We start from the raw sequence: 17,256 nt of genomic DNA on the forward strand, positions 1-17,256 counted from the left end.
CTTATGGGGTGTCAGCCTCTAGATTCTTTTTGATCCCTGTCTTGGCTCTTCCTATTTTTGTTTCTCATGTTTGGGGGGAATTTTGTGACTATTTCTCCCTGCCACTGATTCCTGGCAAGACTTTCCTGAGTTCAGCTTTACCCACTCATTCTCAAGATGCATTATTAAAAGGGAGATGAACTCCTTATTGCCTGTAATTATAAACAGCTATTATTTCATCCCCACTCAGGAATAACCTATAAACACATTCCTATAATTGAACACACTACTGATGTGTATATAATCCAATCAATTGATGGATCTCAGTGTATCTTTGTTCATGGTGGGTGAAGCTAAATAAAGGATAAGATGTGCATTGCACTGTGACATGAATTTCTTAAATTTCTTCCTTTGGTTCTTCTTTTCTTATGATCTAGAAACTGCATAGCAGCAAGTTTGAGAGTGACATCACACTTGGAAAGCTGACAGTGTGACTGAGCTAGTCACGGGGGTCTTCACAGAGAAGGCAGTCAGGGTCCTGGTCAGCTGGAGATTCCATCTGAATGGTGAGTGAGTGCACGGCAAAGCTTTTGCCGAGGGCTCTAGCAATCTCTCTTCGAACAACGTTGCCGTCCTGGCTGGCTGCTGTTGATAAAGAACCACAGTGGCATTAGCACGGGTTGCACACACGTGGGCGACTGCTGCTACTCTGCTTTCAAATCCTTTGTCTTTGACCTGGTGGGGCACAGGCCTAGCACTCAGAAGAAGCCATGTTGGCTCTGACAATCAGCTACCGTCACACAGGCGAGGCAGGGGAAATTCTGTTGTAGCAAAGTACCCTGTCACTATCCTGTCCATAGTCATCTCTGGAGGCTGGCACTCCTAGGAGCTAACTATGGAAGGGGAGAAGAGCCCTGGAAAAATCCAAGACAGAACTATAATTTCTTATACAGCCCTGCTTGCTAGTCCCCCAGGGTCTTTGGGTTGCAGATCTTGTGTGTAATCAAAATTTATATCAAGGCTAGTGACAGGAACCAAGAAACATTTAGAGCACCCAACAGATCTTTCTTAGAGCAGTGACCCTCCCCGCCATCTTTTTTCTGTCCCAAATAATATCAGGAGGCTATAAAGTCCTCTCCATAGTAACCTGATTGTTTACTAGACTCTTTTATTTGAAATGAAATATTGGTGTAGTGAATGCTGTAAATTCCCTGAAGGCAGACCTGAGCCCCTTAGAGATGATGAGGATGTCTGAGAAAGCACAGTCCTCGAATGACTGTCACCAGCGTTCCTGTCCCCTGCCCCGAGGTAACTTCTTGAGTCATTTTTTAGCAGCCAAATGTATTGTCCTTGGCTTGAGCTCTCTCCTGAGGCAGTGAAAGACCTCCCACTGCCTATTCTCCCAGCTCTAGGACATATCGTGGACAAAATCACCTTCTAGTTGGAAAAAAGTAGTTTTTTAGCAAAAACCCAATATCATAAGAATTATCTCATGTGGTTACAGAATGTCTAATCATACAGTGAAGGAGCCACCATAATTCCTATTAGCACATCTCTTAGCTTGTTATAACTTTAAAGGTGGGGCCTGTGTCTCTTTCATCTTTCTATCTTAGCATCCGGCAAAGCATCTTGTACACAGGAGATACTCAATTAAGATTAACTGTTGAATTGGTTCCTATTATTTGACTGACAGGGCACCAAGCCAAACAGGTGAAGTTGAATTTTTAGAATCCAAGGCCTTGAAGTTGAGGTTGAATTTTAGCCCTTTGTTCTGTCTATTCTCTACCCTCCACAGTCAGCCCCAAGGATGGCATCAGTATCATGGTTGCTATGACAACATCGATAAGCAGATTGGTTTCAAAGGCCCTTGGTGGTGCAAAACACTTTACATTTGTTTTGACGGGCAGCGAACAATAAAGGCAGCTGTACTGAAAGAAGGGAAATTACTGCCTTTGCAGAGCAAGGACTGAATTTTGTCCAGGGTGTTTATAGAACTCACTGACCTGTAGCAACATGAGCTGAGAGAATTACTTGGTTCATTGTTAGAGACCAGACGTGCAGGCTGTGCACAGACACCACGCCGTTGACTGCAAGGATGAGCTCTTTCACACCATCATAGTCCAGGCCCTTTGGCACACCTGACAAAAGATAAGAGCGGGAGGCTCTTGTTATTCCACTAGCCACAGCTCATCAAGAAATGGCTTCAAAGTCCTCTCCAAAATATCAGTGTGCCCTTCCTTTTTCTGGTTTCTTACTGTAGATGTGTACAGATCAGATTCATCTGACTATTTTGAAGGGTTTACCATCCATCAAAAATTCACAGACAGAATATTTGCAGAATTTACTGTGCAATAACCAACAACAGTAATTATCCTTACTTTTTAGGGCATATTATTAAACTAATTTTTGTTGGGCAGGTGTGGTGGCTCACGCTTATAATCCTAGTACTCTGGGAGGCCAAGGTGGGAGGATCGCTTGAGGTCAGCAGTTGGAGACCAGCCTGAGCAAGAATGAGACCCCCGTCCCCCTTCTCTACTAAAAATAGAAAAATTAGCGGGCTGTGGTGGTGCATGCCTGTAGTCCCAGCTACTCGGGTGGCTAAGGCAGGAGGATCACTTGAGCCCAGGAGTTTGAGCTTGCTGTGAGCTAGGCTGACACCACAGCACTCTACCCCAGGCGACAGAGTCTCACTCTGTCTCAAAAAAAGGAAAGAAAAAATTAAACTAATTGTGCTTTTCCCAATTATCTTTACATACACTCTGGAAAGCAAAATGAAATAACATGGGATTTGGTATGAAATAATCATAGGTTGGCATTCTGACTACAACTATTGTGAATTTACCCAAATGGCAGAATTTCTCTGAGGCTCAGCAAATTTGTAGTAAAATAAGGGTAAAAAGAACAACATGTACATCACAGAGTTCTTTGAGGAGCAAATCATAAAATATCTGGTTATAGTAAACTGTAATGCTACACAAATGTTAGCTATCCAACAGGTCATTTAGTGAGCTGTGTGAGTAGTGGATCCTAATGACCCAAGAGCTTATTATATGGTTTTTAAGTTTTCTTTTAGCTACACTAGTCAGTATTTAATGTGTGGGTCACAGAATGTAATAGTTTGATTGTCACTCTTGTTTCTAAAGGAACATTGTAGGGCACAAAGGAAGGCGAGGAGTCGGGCTATTCTAGTGGGCTGAAGGAGCTGGTTGTCTCTATCCTGGTGAAGAAAAGGCTAAAGGAATCATGAACACTCTTTTCAAATGTTGCCAGATTTGTCATATGGAAGATGAGAGAATACGAACATGGAAGAACACTTACTGTGGCTAGCTTCAGAGAGAGAAATAGAGCCAATGGTCTGTTGGAATAGTAAAACAGACATCAGCTCAATATTTAAAAAAAATATTTTTAAATTGATTCAACCCACACAACAATGGTAAAGCCATTTGCTGAGATAGGAGAATACCCGTCAACTAATGACAATCCACAGAGGGTGCTGTAGAAGAGATTTCTAAGTACAACCCCTTTTAAGCCTCTGCTTCAGCTACTTATATACAATGCAAACATTTGTGGTGTTTATTTAAAATAAATATGCCACAACTCCATTCCAAACCTCCTAAAGAAAATATCTGTGGATGAGGCTCTGAAATCTACAGGTTTTCAGAGTGGTGCTCAACCTGGGATGCACATCAGTATCACCAGAAGAGATTTTAGGAATCCTGGTGAACAAGTTAATACCGAAGACCAGTTGATTCAGAATCTCTGTGGATAAGACCCAGCATCAGTGCTCGTTTGGTGAGTCTAGCATGTAGCCAAGACTGAGAACCATCACACTAACATTTATAAGCCTCTGCAGCTCTGCCCTGCAGTGGTTCTCAAGCCTGGCTACACATTAAAAAGTATCAAAACCAGCCTCAAACCCAGACAATTAAATCAGAATTGCTATGTGTAAGTATTTTTTACAGCTTCCCAGATGATTATAATGAGAAGCTAGAGCCATGAACCACCTACTTAAAGAAATAGGGAATACTTAACCCTCCTTTTTCAGGATTTAAAAACCTTGCCCGTGGGGCATTTCCTCCTTGGGGCTAACTCAGAATTCTCTACAATTTGAGCTGAGTTTATTCCCACTTCATAATGTTTTAGGGAAGTAAAAAAGAGCTGGTCAACATATTTTTTCACTCTGTGAGTGGCAAAACAGATTAAAGGAGTTCATGCTTCAGATTAATTTTAGAATGTTCATGAAGCCATGGGTAAAATTGTAATATTGTAATAATAAGGAGAAAACTTTATTAAAGACTTACCATTTATAAGGTTTGTGCTAATCACTTTATTTATAGCAATTATCTCATTTAATAATTCTAAGAAGTTTAGGAGCCTGTTATCAATGTTACAATTTCTATTTAAGTAGGAGAGAAAAAAGTGGGGTCAGAGAGGTTAAGAAACATTGTTAAGGCCACACAGATAAGTGGCAGAACCAGGGATGTCAGATTCTAATGTCCATGCTCTGAGTGTAAAGTGTTATGGAAATACTAGAGTCTAGGTATTTCAATCAAAAAGGTGACTATTATATCTAATGTATGTCATTTTGCAGGAGGGACTTTCAGTTGACCCTTTGAAGACCTGCTGTCATTCATATAGGACCTTTGAGATGAAGTCATAATCCCACTACCCTTTTTCTCTATTCCTTCCTTCATCTCTTTATTATGATGGAGAACAAAAATCTGCCATGACTTATTTTACTCTAGGAAGTGATGTTGACAAGCAAGAGGCATGCCCCCGCTGGTCTCAGTGCTCCATCACATCCTAGAAACCTCTTTTACTGGGGGTAGCCTGAAAAATATTAATGCATCCAGGAAAATATCCAAATTGGTGTTTAAAAAAAAAAACTTACCAGACTAATAAATATATTTTTAAAACCACTCAATACTACACATAAAGAACTGCATTTAAAATTAATAAGATATAATGTTTCACCTATCAGATTAGAAAAGAATAAACAGCTTGATAAAACCCAATGGTGGTAGGGATGTGAGGAAATGGTGGTTCTCATATGCTGTTGGTGGGAAAGAAATTGATGTGGTATCTTTGCTAGAAATGGCAATATCTATAAAATTTTAAAATGCACATAAGTTTTAAAACAACAATACTGCTTCCTGGAATTATTCCACAGATATACAAGTACTAAAAACATATGTACGAGAGTGGTTATTACACCATCATTTGTAATGGCATCGTAAGACAGTACTTCCATACAGTGGAGTAATTATAGCTATGAAAAAGAATGGGGTGTATCTATGTAAAAGCTCTCCAAGAGAAAAAAACAAGGTTCAAAACAAAATATAAATCAACATGTAATCCCATTTTTAGTAAAAAATATACACCTCTATATCACATTTATACATATACATATATACATGTGTGTATATATATAAATGTATAAATATATTTGGAAAGATATGTCAACTTATTAATAAGTGTTACCCCTGAAGAATGGAACTGAGAAATCAAAGTGGAAATATGTGGAGACTTTTTTCTTATTATTTTATACTTTTCTATATTATTTTAAAATTTTACTAAGTACAAGTATTACTTTATACTAATTTAATCTGTAAATGTAATTTATTTTTGACAGAGTCTTCCTCTGTCACCTAGGCTAGAGTACATGGTGTTATCATAGTTCACTACAGCCTCAAACTCCTGGGCTCAAGCGATCCTCCTGCCTCAGCCTCCTGAGATGCTGGGACTATAGACGTGTACCACCATGCCCAGTTAATTTTTCTATTTTTTTGTAGAGATGGGGGTCTCACTCTTGCTCAGGCTGGTCTCGAACTCCTGACCTCAAGCAATCCTCCTGCCTCGGCCTCCCAGAGTACTAAGATTACAGATGTGAGCTACTGTGTCTGGCCTGAAAACCTAATTTAAAAATTAAGTGTCTTCCAGAAAGGAGTTATCTTCCAGTTTCAATAATTAGCTGAGGTAGCCCAATATCTGCACTTCTCCTTAAATAAGATAAGAAAGATAGTATCCAGGTAAGAGCTATACTGAGACAGAAAGAGTGGAATATAAGTCATCTCAAACTGTGCGCCAACTTGTCTTGTACCCTCTTTAAGTCAATAACTTCCACAATGGCCACAACAGCTGCAGGTCAGCCCTTGGCCCTTAGGAAGGAAAATGAATGCATCCGTGACTTGAAAAACCAAAGATTCTCACATTTGGAGCCAGAAAGTCCACGTGTTATTCCATGATATTTGACTCCATTATCCATTTCACTGTTGTCAACACTATCGCCTTTCAACCATTTTACTGCCCACCAAGAACAAACCCTTAAATGTATACTCAACAGTGAATGCTAATGAAGTGTGAGCTGTCACTGAAGGCAACTGCACTCTGAGACTGTGTCTACCTTATGTCAAAATGTGCTGGACAGAAAAGAAAAGTTCAGCTAATGTCTGGATATTTTCAATCATCTGGGCGTTTGGTAGGATGCAAACCTCTAGGTCTGACTGAATCTTCCAAGTGACATTCTCAGTGCCATCATGTAGGAATCCCTTAAGTTGTATGAAAAGATTAGTCCAGTGGATCTCAAAGTGTGATTCCGATTCTGGGACCATCAGCATCTTGTTAGATATTCAAATTCTCGCCTCTCTTGTCCCCCAGCCAAGACCTACAGATCCAAGAACTGTGGGGGTGGGCCCAGCCATCTTCATTTTAACAAACCTCCAAGTGCTTTTGGTACCACTAAAGTCTGAGGACTGCTGGCTTAGTCTAACAAGGGATTTAGGTAAGTCTTTCATAATACCTGTTTTCCTGGAATGTAGAATAGAAATAATGTCACTTGTATCATTTGCAAATAGTCAGTGCAACAATGATTAATCACCTTGCAAATATAATCACGTACCCGGTGTCTCTAATATACTTTAATATTCTAAGATGACATCACTGGAAGTCAGTATTTCTCCCATTTCAAGCACCATTGAGTAGTTTTCCTGCTCTTGATGAAGGATTTCTTCTGGACTCTCTTTTCTGGTCCTTCCGAGGCCATCAGCATTGATGGCTGACCAGGGCTATGGGCACAATCTGTGTCCAAGAATTGGAAATTTCTTGGTGTGAGGCTACAGTACAGGGCTCACCTCCACGACCTAGCTTCATATTTCCTACATTTTAGTCAACCAAAAAAGCCAGCTCAGAATTTACATTTCCTCAGTACCTACTGTGTTCTAGACCAGCGGTCCCCAGACTTTTTGGCACCAGGGACTGGTTTCATGGAAGACAATTTTTCCATGAACAAGGGGCAGGGCAGGGGAGAGGCAGAGCTTTGTGAGCAATGGGGAGCAGCTGTAAATACAGATGAAGCTTTGCTCAGCTCACTCACCTCCTGCTGTGTGGCCTGGTTCCTAAGTTTCATGGAACACAATTTTTCCATGAATGAGGATGGAGAGAGGTGGAGCTTAGGAGGTGATGCTAGTGATGGGGAGCAGCTGTAAATACAGATGAAGCTTCACTGGCCCTCTGCTCACCTCCTGCTGTGCAGCCAGTTCCTAACAGGCCAGGGACCGTACTGGTCCACGGCCCAGGGGTTGGGGACTGCAGTTTTAGACATTATACCATTTAGCTCATCTGATCCTCCCAACTACACTGTAGGGTAGGTGTTGGATTCCCATATCTGAGTTAAAAAAAACTGAAGTTCAGAGAAGTTAAGGGTCTTACCTGAGGTCCTATGGCTAGAAACTTGCAAGACTAGAATTGGAACTGAGGTGTGTTTGATACAAAGACCTTGCTTTTTCAACTACATAAGGCATCTCTGTGAGCTAACTCTACCAGCAAAGTTGTGGCCCAGAGAGAGCAGAAACCAGCAGTCCTTCAAAATCTTTATGCCAAATGAAAAGAAAATCACGAAAATGCAGAATAAGGGAGGAAGTCAGTAAGAAAGAATTTCTTTAGGCATAAGAAAGAATTTCTTGGCAGTGAGGGTTATTTATGTCATCTGATCCTGTGTAATCAGAAGACCCAAGGAGCCAAGTAGGGATTCCACAAGTCCAGGAGAGTCAAGGCTGGAGTCTACCTATGAAAATGAAGTTAAGAAGCCTAATGTCCTATCTGGGGTCAGAGTGGGCCTCAGCAAAGCCTCTGTGACCACTGGCTCTCCTACTCCCCAGCCATGTTAAACTCCCCAAGAAAAGGCCCACACCTCTTCATTGTAGCACTTAAATCACTATTCCATTTTTGTCTAATTATTTGAATAATCTCCCTCTCTTCTTACTAGGATTTTAGCCCCACGAGGACAATGCTTTGCTCTGCTTTGCTCACCTCTGTAACTCTAGCTTTGAGCATGCTGTCAAGCACGGTTGGGGCTCAGTAAACATTTGCTGGACAAATAAGCAAAGGCTCACCCTGGTGTTCTTGCACTATGAGATACAATTTCACTAAAATGTTTAGCCATAGTGCTGCCTGAGGGGTAGATTTATACAGTCTTTCTTAGGTCTTTTCCAGGTATATTTAGGAAATAATTTATATTTTTGCAGTATCTCCCTCATAGTGTTTGTAATAGTTATTGTTTTTGCACTGTGACACGTAACAGTTGCTGGAGCAAAAATAGAAGCCAGTTCTTTTTATTTGTTCCCATATGAATAAAAGTCAAACATTTGTTTTCACAAAAATTCCTTAGCCATTTAAATTTTCCGTATAACACAAATCAACGCTGAGCATGCCTTGCAGCCATTGCCTTTTGTGATCATAGGGAAGAGAAAACACTGACCCTGGGAACAGTAACAAAATCACTCCTACCTTCCATGAGTAGGATGGAGAAGTCCTTTAAGATAGTGATGGTGCTGGCCAAAACCAGGATGGAAAAGATAAACGTGCAGATTGGGTCGGCTATTTTGTAGTCTGGCTAGAAAATACAGGGACTTTGGTTAACTGAATGCATACCTCCCATTCAGAACGTCTGATTAATAAAATAAGTAAACCTCCCTGTTTCCTTTTCTCCCTGGCACCCATTCACTATCCTGACAGGACATTCAGCCCAGAGGCAAGACTTTCTTTCTGTAGCCTCAATCCTTCCTTTTTGCTCAAAACTACTAAAAAGGGGAGACCATAGGACATGCTCTCCCCATAATTTAAGGATTAAAAAGAAAACTCTTTTCAAGTGTACTCTCAGGAAGCCTGATGTAACTTTTCTCACGTTAATAAAAGTACAGAGTATGGGATGAAAATATGTGCAAATATGCCCACAATGTCCAATGACTTTTTGTCCTTAATTAAGATGAGGAGAAGAAAGGATATCATTTGCTCAGAGGTTGTATATATGGCCAACGTATAGCTGGACTTTGGTCTTCACTGACTGGGGTTAGTTTATTTCTTTGCCTGTCAAGTGTGACACATACTCGAGGCAGGCATCTTCGATACAGTCTTAAAGGTAGGAGCCAAGGGAGTGTCCTTGTTCTCTCCCCCACTGGAGTCCTTGGCCTTGGGGTGCAATACCTGCTTTTCTGCCCTTGATGAAGTTCTATGCCACAGAAAAGTCTGTTCCCCACTAGGTCTAAGAAACTCAGCATCAACCTAAGCTTTATAAGGGGTCTCTCAAACTCCACTGATCCTTACAATTTTGAATTATTTTGCTTTAGACTTGAAGCTATCAGTGATCATTTTGTTCCACTGAGCTAGATATGTCCTTGTAATTTTTACTTACATGCTTTCACTTTTTAGGAAAAATAGTAGAGAGTTCTTGCAAATTAGACAACCATGATACAAACAGAGCTATATTCTCTTCTCTTTCATTGCCCCTCCCCAACCCACCTTATCTACTTCTTGGTATTACCAGGTAGAGACCCATAATGAATATTTATTTATTTAGGGTCAGACGCCTACCCAATTCATTCCCACTTTTCATCAGCACCCTGGCTTTTGGGGGAGAAGTTAACTCTTCCCCCATTGTGGGTACTATTGGTGGAACAATAAATCAGGTGCTCTAAACTCCCCCTAGCCAAGTAGCAGGTACAAGACACAAGCTGGATCAACTGGACTCCCCTTCCTAAATATTAATATTCAGCAGTGACCAGAAGAGGAAAAAAATTGGCTGAGACACATTTATTTCAGCATAGTGCCTAGAACAGGAGTTGGCTAGTTTCTGAAATCTAGATTTAAATAGTTGCCCTTATTTCTACACTGATTTCTGCCCAGGAACACAACCAACAAATTTCGGCTAGTAAATATATTTTTTGTTTAAGTGAGCCAGAGATCTTTTCCATTGCTTACAACCCAAGAACCCTAAGGTGTTCATGGTTTCTTTGCTGTTCATCTTAACCATGACAAAGGAAATTGCTTTCTTGAAAGACTGACAGCCCAACAATTAAATACACAGCTCTTAGGAATTTGGAAGAGTCTAAGATTTCAGGCCTTGGGTATTTTCTCATTTGTTTATTTTAATCTTGTGAAGTAGTTTGTATGGCAAACATAGGCTGTCTACCCTCCTTTAAGTTAATATTGGAGGGTCAACTTCTATACTACCTAATCCATAGAATTACTATGACAGTGGGTAAACTCAAACATACTCACTTTAAAGTAGATAATAAGTGCACTGATTAGCACACTGATACTCTGAAATAGATCTCCAAGGGCATGTACAAAAGCTGCTCTGACACTGGCATTAGGTTGCACTTCCTTGTGATTGTGGCCGAAGCATCTCTGGTGTAAAACCATAGCTAGTCTGGAAGAGAGAACAATGTTCTTGGCATACATGAGGTTAACCTTAAAAACATGCAGCATAATAGAAAAGTTGGCTATAGCATGCATTATCCAAAACAACAGGTAGTTGAAATATTTATTCTTTAAAATGTACTACATTAAACTAACGTTTGAACACACGTGTCTCATAGGATTTTGAAATTTTTACACCAGAACACACTATGGAGATTCACCTGTTTTCTCATTCATTCACCTAATACTACTCTGTTTAACATTAAAACTGGAGAGCATCACTTCTTAGATGAAAGTCAAGAATTTGACAATGAAGAGAATTCACTGAGGGTCTACGAAATGAGAGGCTCTGAGCTAGGCTTAAAGTTGAGCTTTGGTGGAAGCTTAATTAAATGTAGTGGATTTGAATGTAAAATGCAGCAGAGGAAATAAAACAAAATAAGTAGTGAATTTCATCAAGGTTGAGTTTTATCTTTGTTTCTACTTAATTTTGTTCATTTCCATTAAAATTTGAAATTTGAACAATTTTTTAATATCTAGTGATGACAGTCCTATGCTTATATATATGTAGCCATTTATCCAGAGGTAGAAATATATTAATGTATTATAAATTGTTCTTGTATTTGTACATATACCTACATACATATTACAAAGCTTAGCATCTCTCATCCAAGTCAAAGTGACAAGTTGTGGGTACTATAAATTATGTACCTGATTCCATTTATCTACACCTTTAAGAGGTATTAGACTAAAGGTAAAATGAGAACCTTTTCACTGACAGTCAACAAGGAGTGTTTTGCCTGGAAGCCCTTTCTGAACATTTTGGAACAAAGGACAAAGGAAAATCAAGCATATTGTTCAATATCATGTATCCCAGTCTGTTTGCAGGTAAAGTATCTTTTAAACCTCAGGCTATCACCATAAAGTGGAATAACTGCTACCCACCAAAATTTTGTCATTACAGAATGTATACTTTTCAGATTGTCAGTGTTTGGGTAGAAATTCACTCTCACATAGGAGTTAATACTTAAAGTTCTTTAAACAACCTGATATGGCTGATAGTTCATAGATGCTCTTCTAGACCTGCCATGTGTGTTTATCACATTGTCATTCATTCTTTTACTCATTTCATTAAAAAGAGAGAGAGAAAGAGAGAGAGAGAGAGAGAAAACTTACTTTAGGGACTCATATGTCATGCACTGTTAAATGCTTGGGTGATAAAGATGAGTGAAAACAGACATGGTCATTTCCCAGTGTAGCTTTAAATATGATGGAGAAAGCAGAGATTACACACACACACACACACACACACACAATTGGAAAATTCTAATTACAAGTCCACCAAATACTAATACTATGGATAATACAACAGAAAAGTCTGATTTAGGAAGAGAAACAGAGCAACTAAGCTGAATTCAAAAACTTATGCTACAGTTAAATAGGCTAAGAGGAGAGGGAAGGTTTCAGGCAGAGAGAACTTAGCTCACAATAGCCTTAAGGCTCTGTCTGTAACCTTCATCCTAGAATCTATTGGAACTTTCTGTTTTGATTTTGGGTCCCCAATGAATAGATTTATTCTCAAATTGTAATTCTGGTATCTCTATATTCAGGAAACACAGCATCTAGCAGCACTTGAAACCTATAATCCCAGTTCTTGGAGAAAACACTATAGTCACTCAGCATTTTTATCCATAAATATCTATTTGCAGAGTTTTTCAACTGATTCGCCTTTCTAAATGTAAAAAGCACCTGCAATGTTAAGGTCAATGTTCAAAAGTAGTTGCAGTAAAAAGAAAATCTGGATGGTATCTATTTAGAAAACCAAACCCAATCATTGAGGTCCCAGATTGATGTGGTAGTTTGCAAGGTATAGCCTCCATCTATGTGTAGCATTGACACAAGCTTTGTGACATACGACTCTCAGGAAATTAATACTTTTATTCTCCCTGCTACCTTGAGGACATATTGTCCTCCTTATGCAAAGTTGGCATTATTGACCCCCAGTCAGCAGGACACATGCTCTGGCCTATTTGTCTCCTGTAGTTGGTAGATTTCATTGATCTGCTCACACTTTTTCTTCCAGTGCCAAAGTGGAACACATTTTCAAGTTAACTGGTTGGAGATAGGGATCTAGCCGGTGACAGTAGACCAAACACTACTCTTCTTATTGTTTGGTTCAGAGATTTTGAGCAATGTTCTAAGAGGTGGGGAACTGAGCCAGTAAGAGGCAAGGCTATTAGAATGACCTGGGGACTTTTTTCAAAGTCTACATGCTCAGCTTTCCCTCAAATTCCAGAGATTTTATTGAGCCCTTGCTAAAAACCTGTTTAAAACATTATCATTCTATCACTGTCTTCTTCACTTTCATGTAAATACTCACCTCACAGCATGTATCAACTTGCATTGCAACCTAGATAGGTAGATAGTAAATAGATGCTATATGAGTTGCTTATTGCAGCTGTAACAAATTACTATGAAGTCTTAGTGGCTTATAACAGCAAATTTATTATCTTGTATTTCTGGAGGTCAGTGGGTCTGTAGAACTGCATTTTTTCTGGAAGCTCCCAGAGGGAATTCATTTTCTTGTCTTTTCCAGCTTCTAGTGGTCACTTAGATCCCTTGGCTCCAGGCCCCTTTCTCCAACTGCAGCACCAGCAGGTCAGCATCTTCTCTCCTATCTGACCTGCTGCCTCCCTCTTCTAAGAACTCTTGTGGCTACATGGCCTCCCCTGGATAATACAGGATAATCCCCACACCTTAATATCCTTCATCACATTTGCAAAGTTCCTTTTGTCATGTAAGTCAACATACTCAGAAGTTCCAGGGATTAGGATATAGAAATCTTGTGTTGCAGGGGGAGGATCGTTATTTCTGTCTACCACCCGTAGTACGTAGATAGACGATAGCTGGCTAGCTAGATAGATAGTTGGAGTTTTAAGTAGACTTGCCTGGAATCAGACTATCAAATGGGAAGGAGAAAATTTACCCAAAAGGATCAAAGCCCTAGCTTCAAAACCCCATTGCCAAATGAACTACTTGAGCAAGGAAGGACAGACCAATATGGCAAGGAACATGTGACCATCTCCTGTAAGAATGATTTAAAACTGCCTGGTTAAGAGAGTGGACCGACAGGTAGAAATGAAAGGGAGAGTTTAGCTAACAGAGCTTAACGAAGAATTTTCATGTAGTCACAATGATGCAAAGATAAAATAGACTATTTCTGAGGGAAAGGAAGTAGAAAATAAATTCCCTGTTAGTTCTATTAAGATACTAATATATGAAACTAATAACCATTTATGGGGATGTTGCAAATGAGAATTCAAAAGTAGAAGGGGGACTGACATTAAGGTCCCTTCCAACCTAGCTCTCTGGGAACCCATAATCTGCTCACCTAACAAAAATTATGGGAGTTAGTCACATCCCATATGGAATTATCAACATACACGAGAGAGCAGAATGGGTACCTGGAAGCTCAGTTCTGGGTCTGTGGATCTGGATTCAAATTCTGGTTCTGCACTACCTAATTGGCAATGTATTTAACCTTGCTGAACTTCAGTTTCCTAATCTATAGATTAGGGGTGTGGTGAACACTAAACTTGCTAACATATATGAAAACATCCTAGCCCAGTCTCTAGCACATTGGAAACTTTCAAAATGGTAGTTAGGAGAAGCCAGTATTAAAACACCCTTTAGTTTAACCCAGAGCATCCAGCCTCATTTTCAGTCCTAGAGCCATTCAAACACTTTGAGTTACAAGAGAAAAAAAGTCTCTGTCCAGACAGATTTCAAGATAAGCCTCAGGGGCACCGTGCAGGGGTGACTTACACGACGTTGGCTGCCACTGCACAGGCCGAGACGACGATCATCACGGTTGCCTGGATCTGGTAGTCGGGATGCAGCAGGCGCTGACACGCCAGGTACACCAGCACGCCGGTCACCACCCAGATGCACAGGACCGACAGCAGGGCACCAAAGATCTCTAGGCATTCAAACACACAAAAACACCCCCACACAAATAATTCTATCACCTACCCCCCCCCAACAAGAGCCATAAGAGTCTTTGCCCTCCCCCCTCAAAAAAAAAATGAGGCTCCAAATGAGTTCACTCTGATTCACAAAGTAAAGGTGTGAATCGATTTTAAAACTAAGATAAGGCACTTTATGTTAATGTGGCATTCATAAAACACCAGCGTCTGAGTTCATTATGCTTCACATTACTAAGTCATTTCCAGCAAATTTTTAGAACATATTAGTTGTTGCCTGCCCTCCCTGTTTTCCTCAGGGATTTTCATTTAAACAGGTGCTAAAATGATTGAAACTTATTAAGAGATGAAATAATGAGACACAGAGTAAAATGTGTTTAGAAACTCTTAATTTCCCCATAAAACATTTATGACTTGCAAGTATCGGCACCTTCCGTGGAATAAAATAGTAAAAACGGAAAGCTTCAGAGAGCACTTGATGAAAATGAGTTTTATTTGCCAACCCAACATGTTATAAACAAAGAGTTGAGCTCAGAGGCTTATCAGCACTCTAACTGTATTTTAAGAGCAACAGTAAGAAGAAGCATCAGCATCGGAGCATTTACATTAATATTAATATTTAAAGGCAAGATAGTGCTCAATCTGCCACGAGAGGAAAGCACGTTTGCTCATTTAGGAGTTCCTAGACACCTCACGCTGATCTTTAACCCAACCATGTAGATCGTTTCTAAAACCCTACAAGGGTTAGAAACATTCTGTGAATCAAGGGTCAGGCACATTCCATAATTTGTCCTTCCTCCTTTAAACTAATGCCACCTAGTCGCCCCCTCTAAAGCAGAGTAATGTAATGTATCATTACCCGGTGTGTGTTGATTATTTCCCAGACTTGAGTCGTTTACAGACAACTTTCATGATTTCTGCCATACCCACCAGCTACCTGTCTTATTTTTCCTTCAAAAAAGTTCACTTTTTACACTTAGCTTCTTCCTAAACAAAGTTATCCATTAAATTAGTTTATATTTTCTAATACATGTTAGGGTGTATAATTATTGCCCATATGACACTTAACATGCTCTGACTAACCATCTGTGGAACATTCTTCACACTACGGGAAATACCGGTACAGATGTTTAGGGCATGAATTCAAGTATAGATATACATGGTCTGCCAGTGACAGGCTATGTGACATTAGACAAGTAACTTAACCTACTTGAGTTTCCTTATCTATAAAGTACGTATTATGATAATAGAATATATGCATAACAAGTTGACATATATTATGGGTTGAATTGTCTACTTCCAAAACTCATACGTTGAAGTGCTAATCATTAGTACCTCAGATTGTGACCTTATTTGGAACCAGGGGCATTGCAGATGAAGTTAGTTAAGAGGTCATAGTGAAGTAGGGTGGGCCCACAGACCAGTATGGCTGCTGCCCTTGTTTGAAGGGGAATCTGGGCACAGACGTGTACACAGGGAAAACATCATGTAAAGATTAAAGTGGAGATCTTTAAGCCAATGAATGACAAAGACTGCCAGCAAACCACCAGAAGCTGGGAGAGAGGTGTGGAACAGATTCTCCCTCACAGATCTCAGAAGGAACCAACCCTGCTGACACCTGGATCTCAGACTTCTATTTCCAGAACTATGAGACAATAAATTTATGCCATCTAAACCACCCAATCTGTAGGACATTTTTAAGGCAGCCCTGGAAAACTAATGTAACCTATAGCAAACACTCAAGAGCTTATTATTTTATTAGTCTAATCAGGCTATTTAAACCCCCCCTTTGCAGAAGTTTATGAGGACCAAGCCCTAGAATTTCCAGTTAGTCAGAAACAGAGATCGAGTTTGTAGCCATCAAGTTGTGTGCTTCCTACATGTGAGAATTCAAGTTAGGATCTGAAAGTAGATCGTGTCCAAGTCTAAACCCATGATTAAAGAGGTAGAGTGAGACAAGAGCTTGGTGGATAAAGCCCAAATGACAAGTACAAGAGTCAGGAGTCAGATCTAAACACAAGACAAAATGAAGAGTCAGAAATCCAGAAGTCACTAGTTAGAAAAGGAAACACATAAGGAAACATCAATCAGTGCTACCATGATTGCTAAGAAAACTGCGAGGCTAGCAGGGGTCATCAGGTTAGCCAGACCACTCTGTGGGTGTGTTGGACTCATCTATATATCTATAGAGGTTCTGCTTAATATGGTAGCCATCAGTCATGGGTGGCTATTGAATTTGAAATTAAGTAAAATTAAAAATGTGGTTCTTCAGTAGCAGTAGGCATGTTTAATGTGCTCAATGACTACATTATACTCTGTATTATAGAATATCTCCCTCATAGCAGAGGGTTCTAGTAAACAGGTTATGGACTCTCATGGCCAGGATGACTAAGTAAAATTAGTAATCCAAATTCTGAGTTCATCCTACGTTTACAAAACAGCTTTGACCAATAGTATCAGAAGGGTCAAGTACATGTAAAACTTTATACAGACAAATGATGGGTGATCAGCCAAAGATACATGTTTTCCAAGTGTAGCTCAGTTCGGGAACTGACAAAATCATTCATAGGTCACATTGTCACAAACCCTCTTTATCGTT

At 39.9% G+C, this 17,256-nt stretch overlaps 1 protein-coding gene across 1 annotated transcript in view; it reads right to left on the reverse strand.

The window, feature by feature from the left end:
• Positions 1-369: 369 nt before the first annotated feature.
• Positions 370-17,256, reverse strand: part of SLC30A8 (solute carrier family 30 member 8) — a 31,923-nt gene continuing 15,036 nt past the window's right edge. The window contains exons 4-8 of the mRNA XM_045560672.1: positions 14,500-14,653; positions 10,534-10,684; positions 8,764-8,869; positions 1,983-2,117; positions 370-624 (exon numbers count right to left, since the gene is read on the reverse strand). Of these exons, the coding sequence (XP_045416628.1) occupies positions 479-624; positions 1,983-2,117; positions 8,764-8,869; positions 10,534-10,684; positions 14,500-14,653 (692 nt within the window). The 3' untranslated portion in view covers positions 370-478. The remainder of the gene's footprint in view (positions 625-1,982; positions 2,118-8,763; positions 8,870-10,533; positions 10,685-14,499; positions 14,654-17,256) is intronic.

The sequence above is a fragment of the Lemur catta genome, chromosome 9 (assembly GCF_020740605.2).
Source record: "Lemur catta isolate mLemCat1 chromosome 9, mLemCat1.pri, whole genome shotgun sequence".
Lineage (NCBI taxonomy): Eukaryota > Metazoa > Chordata > Mammalia > Primates > Lemuridae > Lemur > Lemur catta.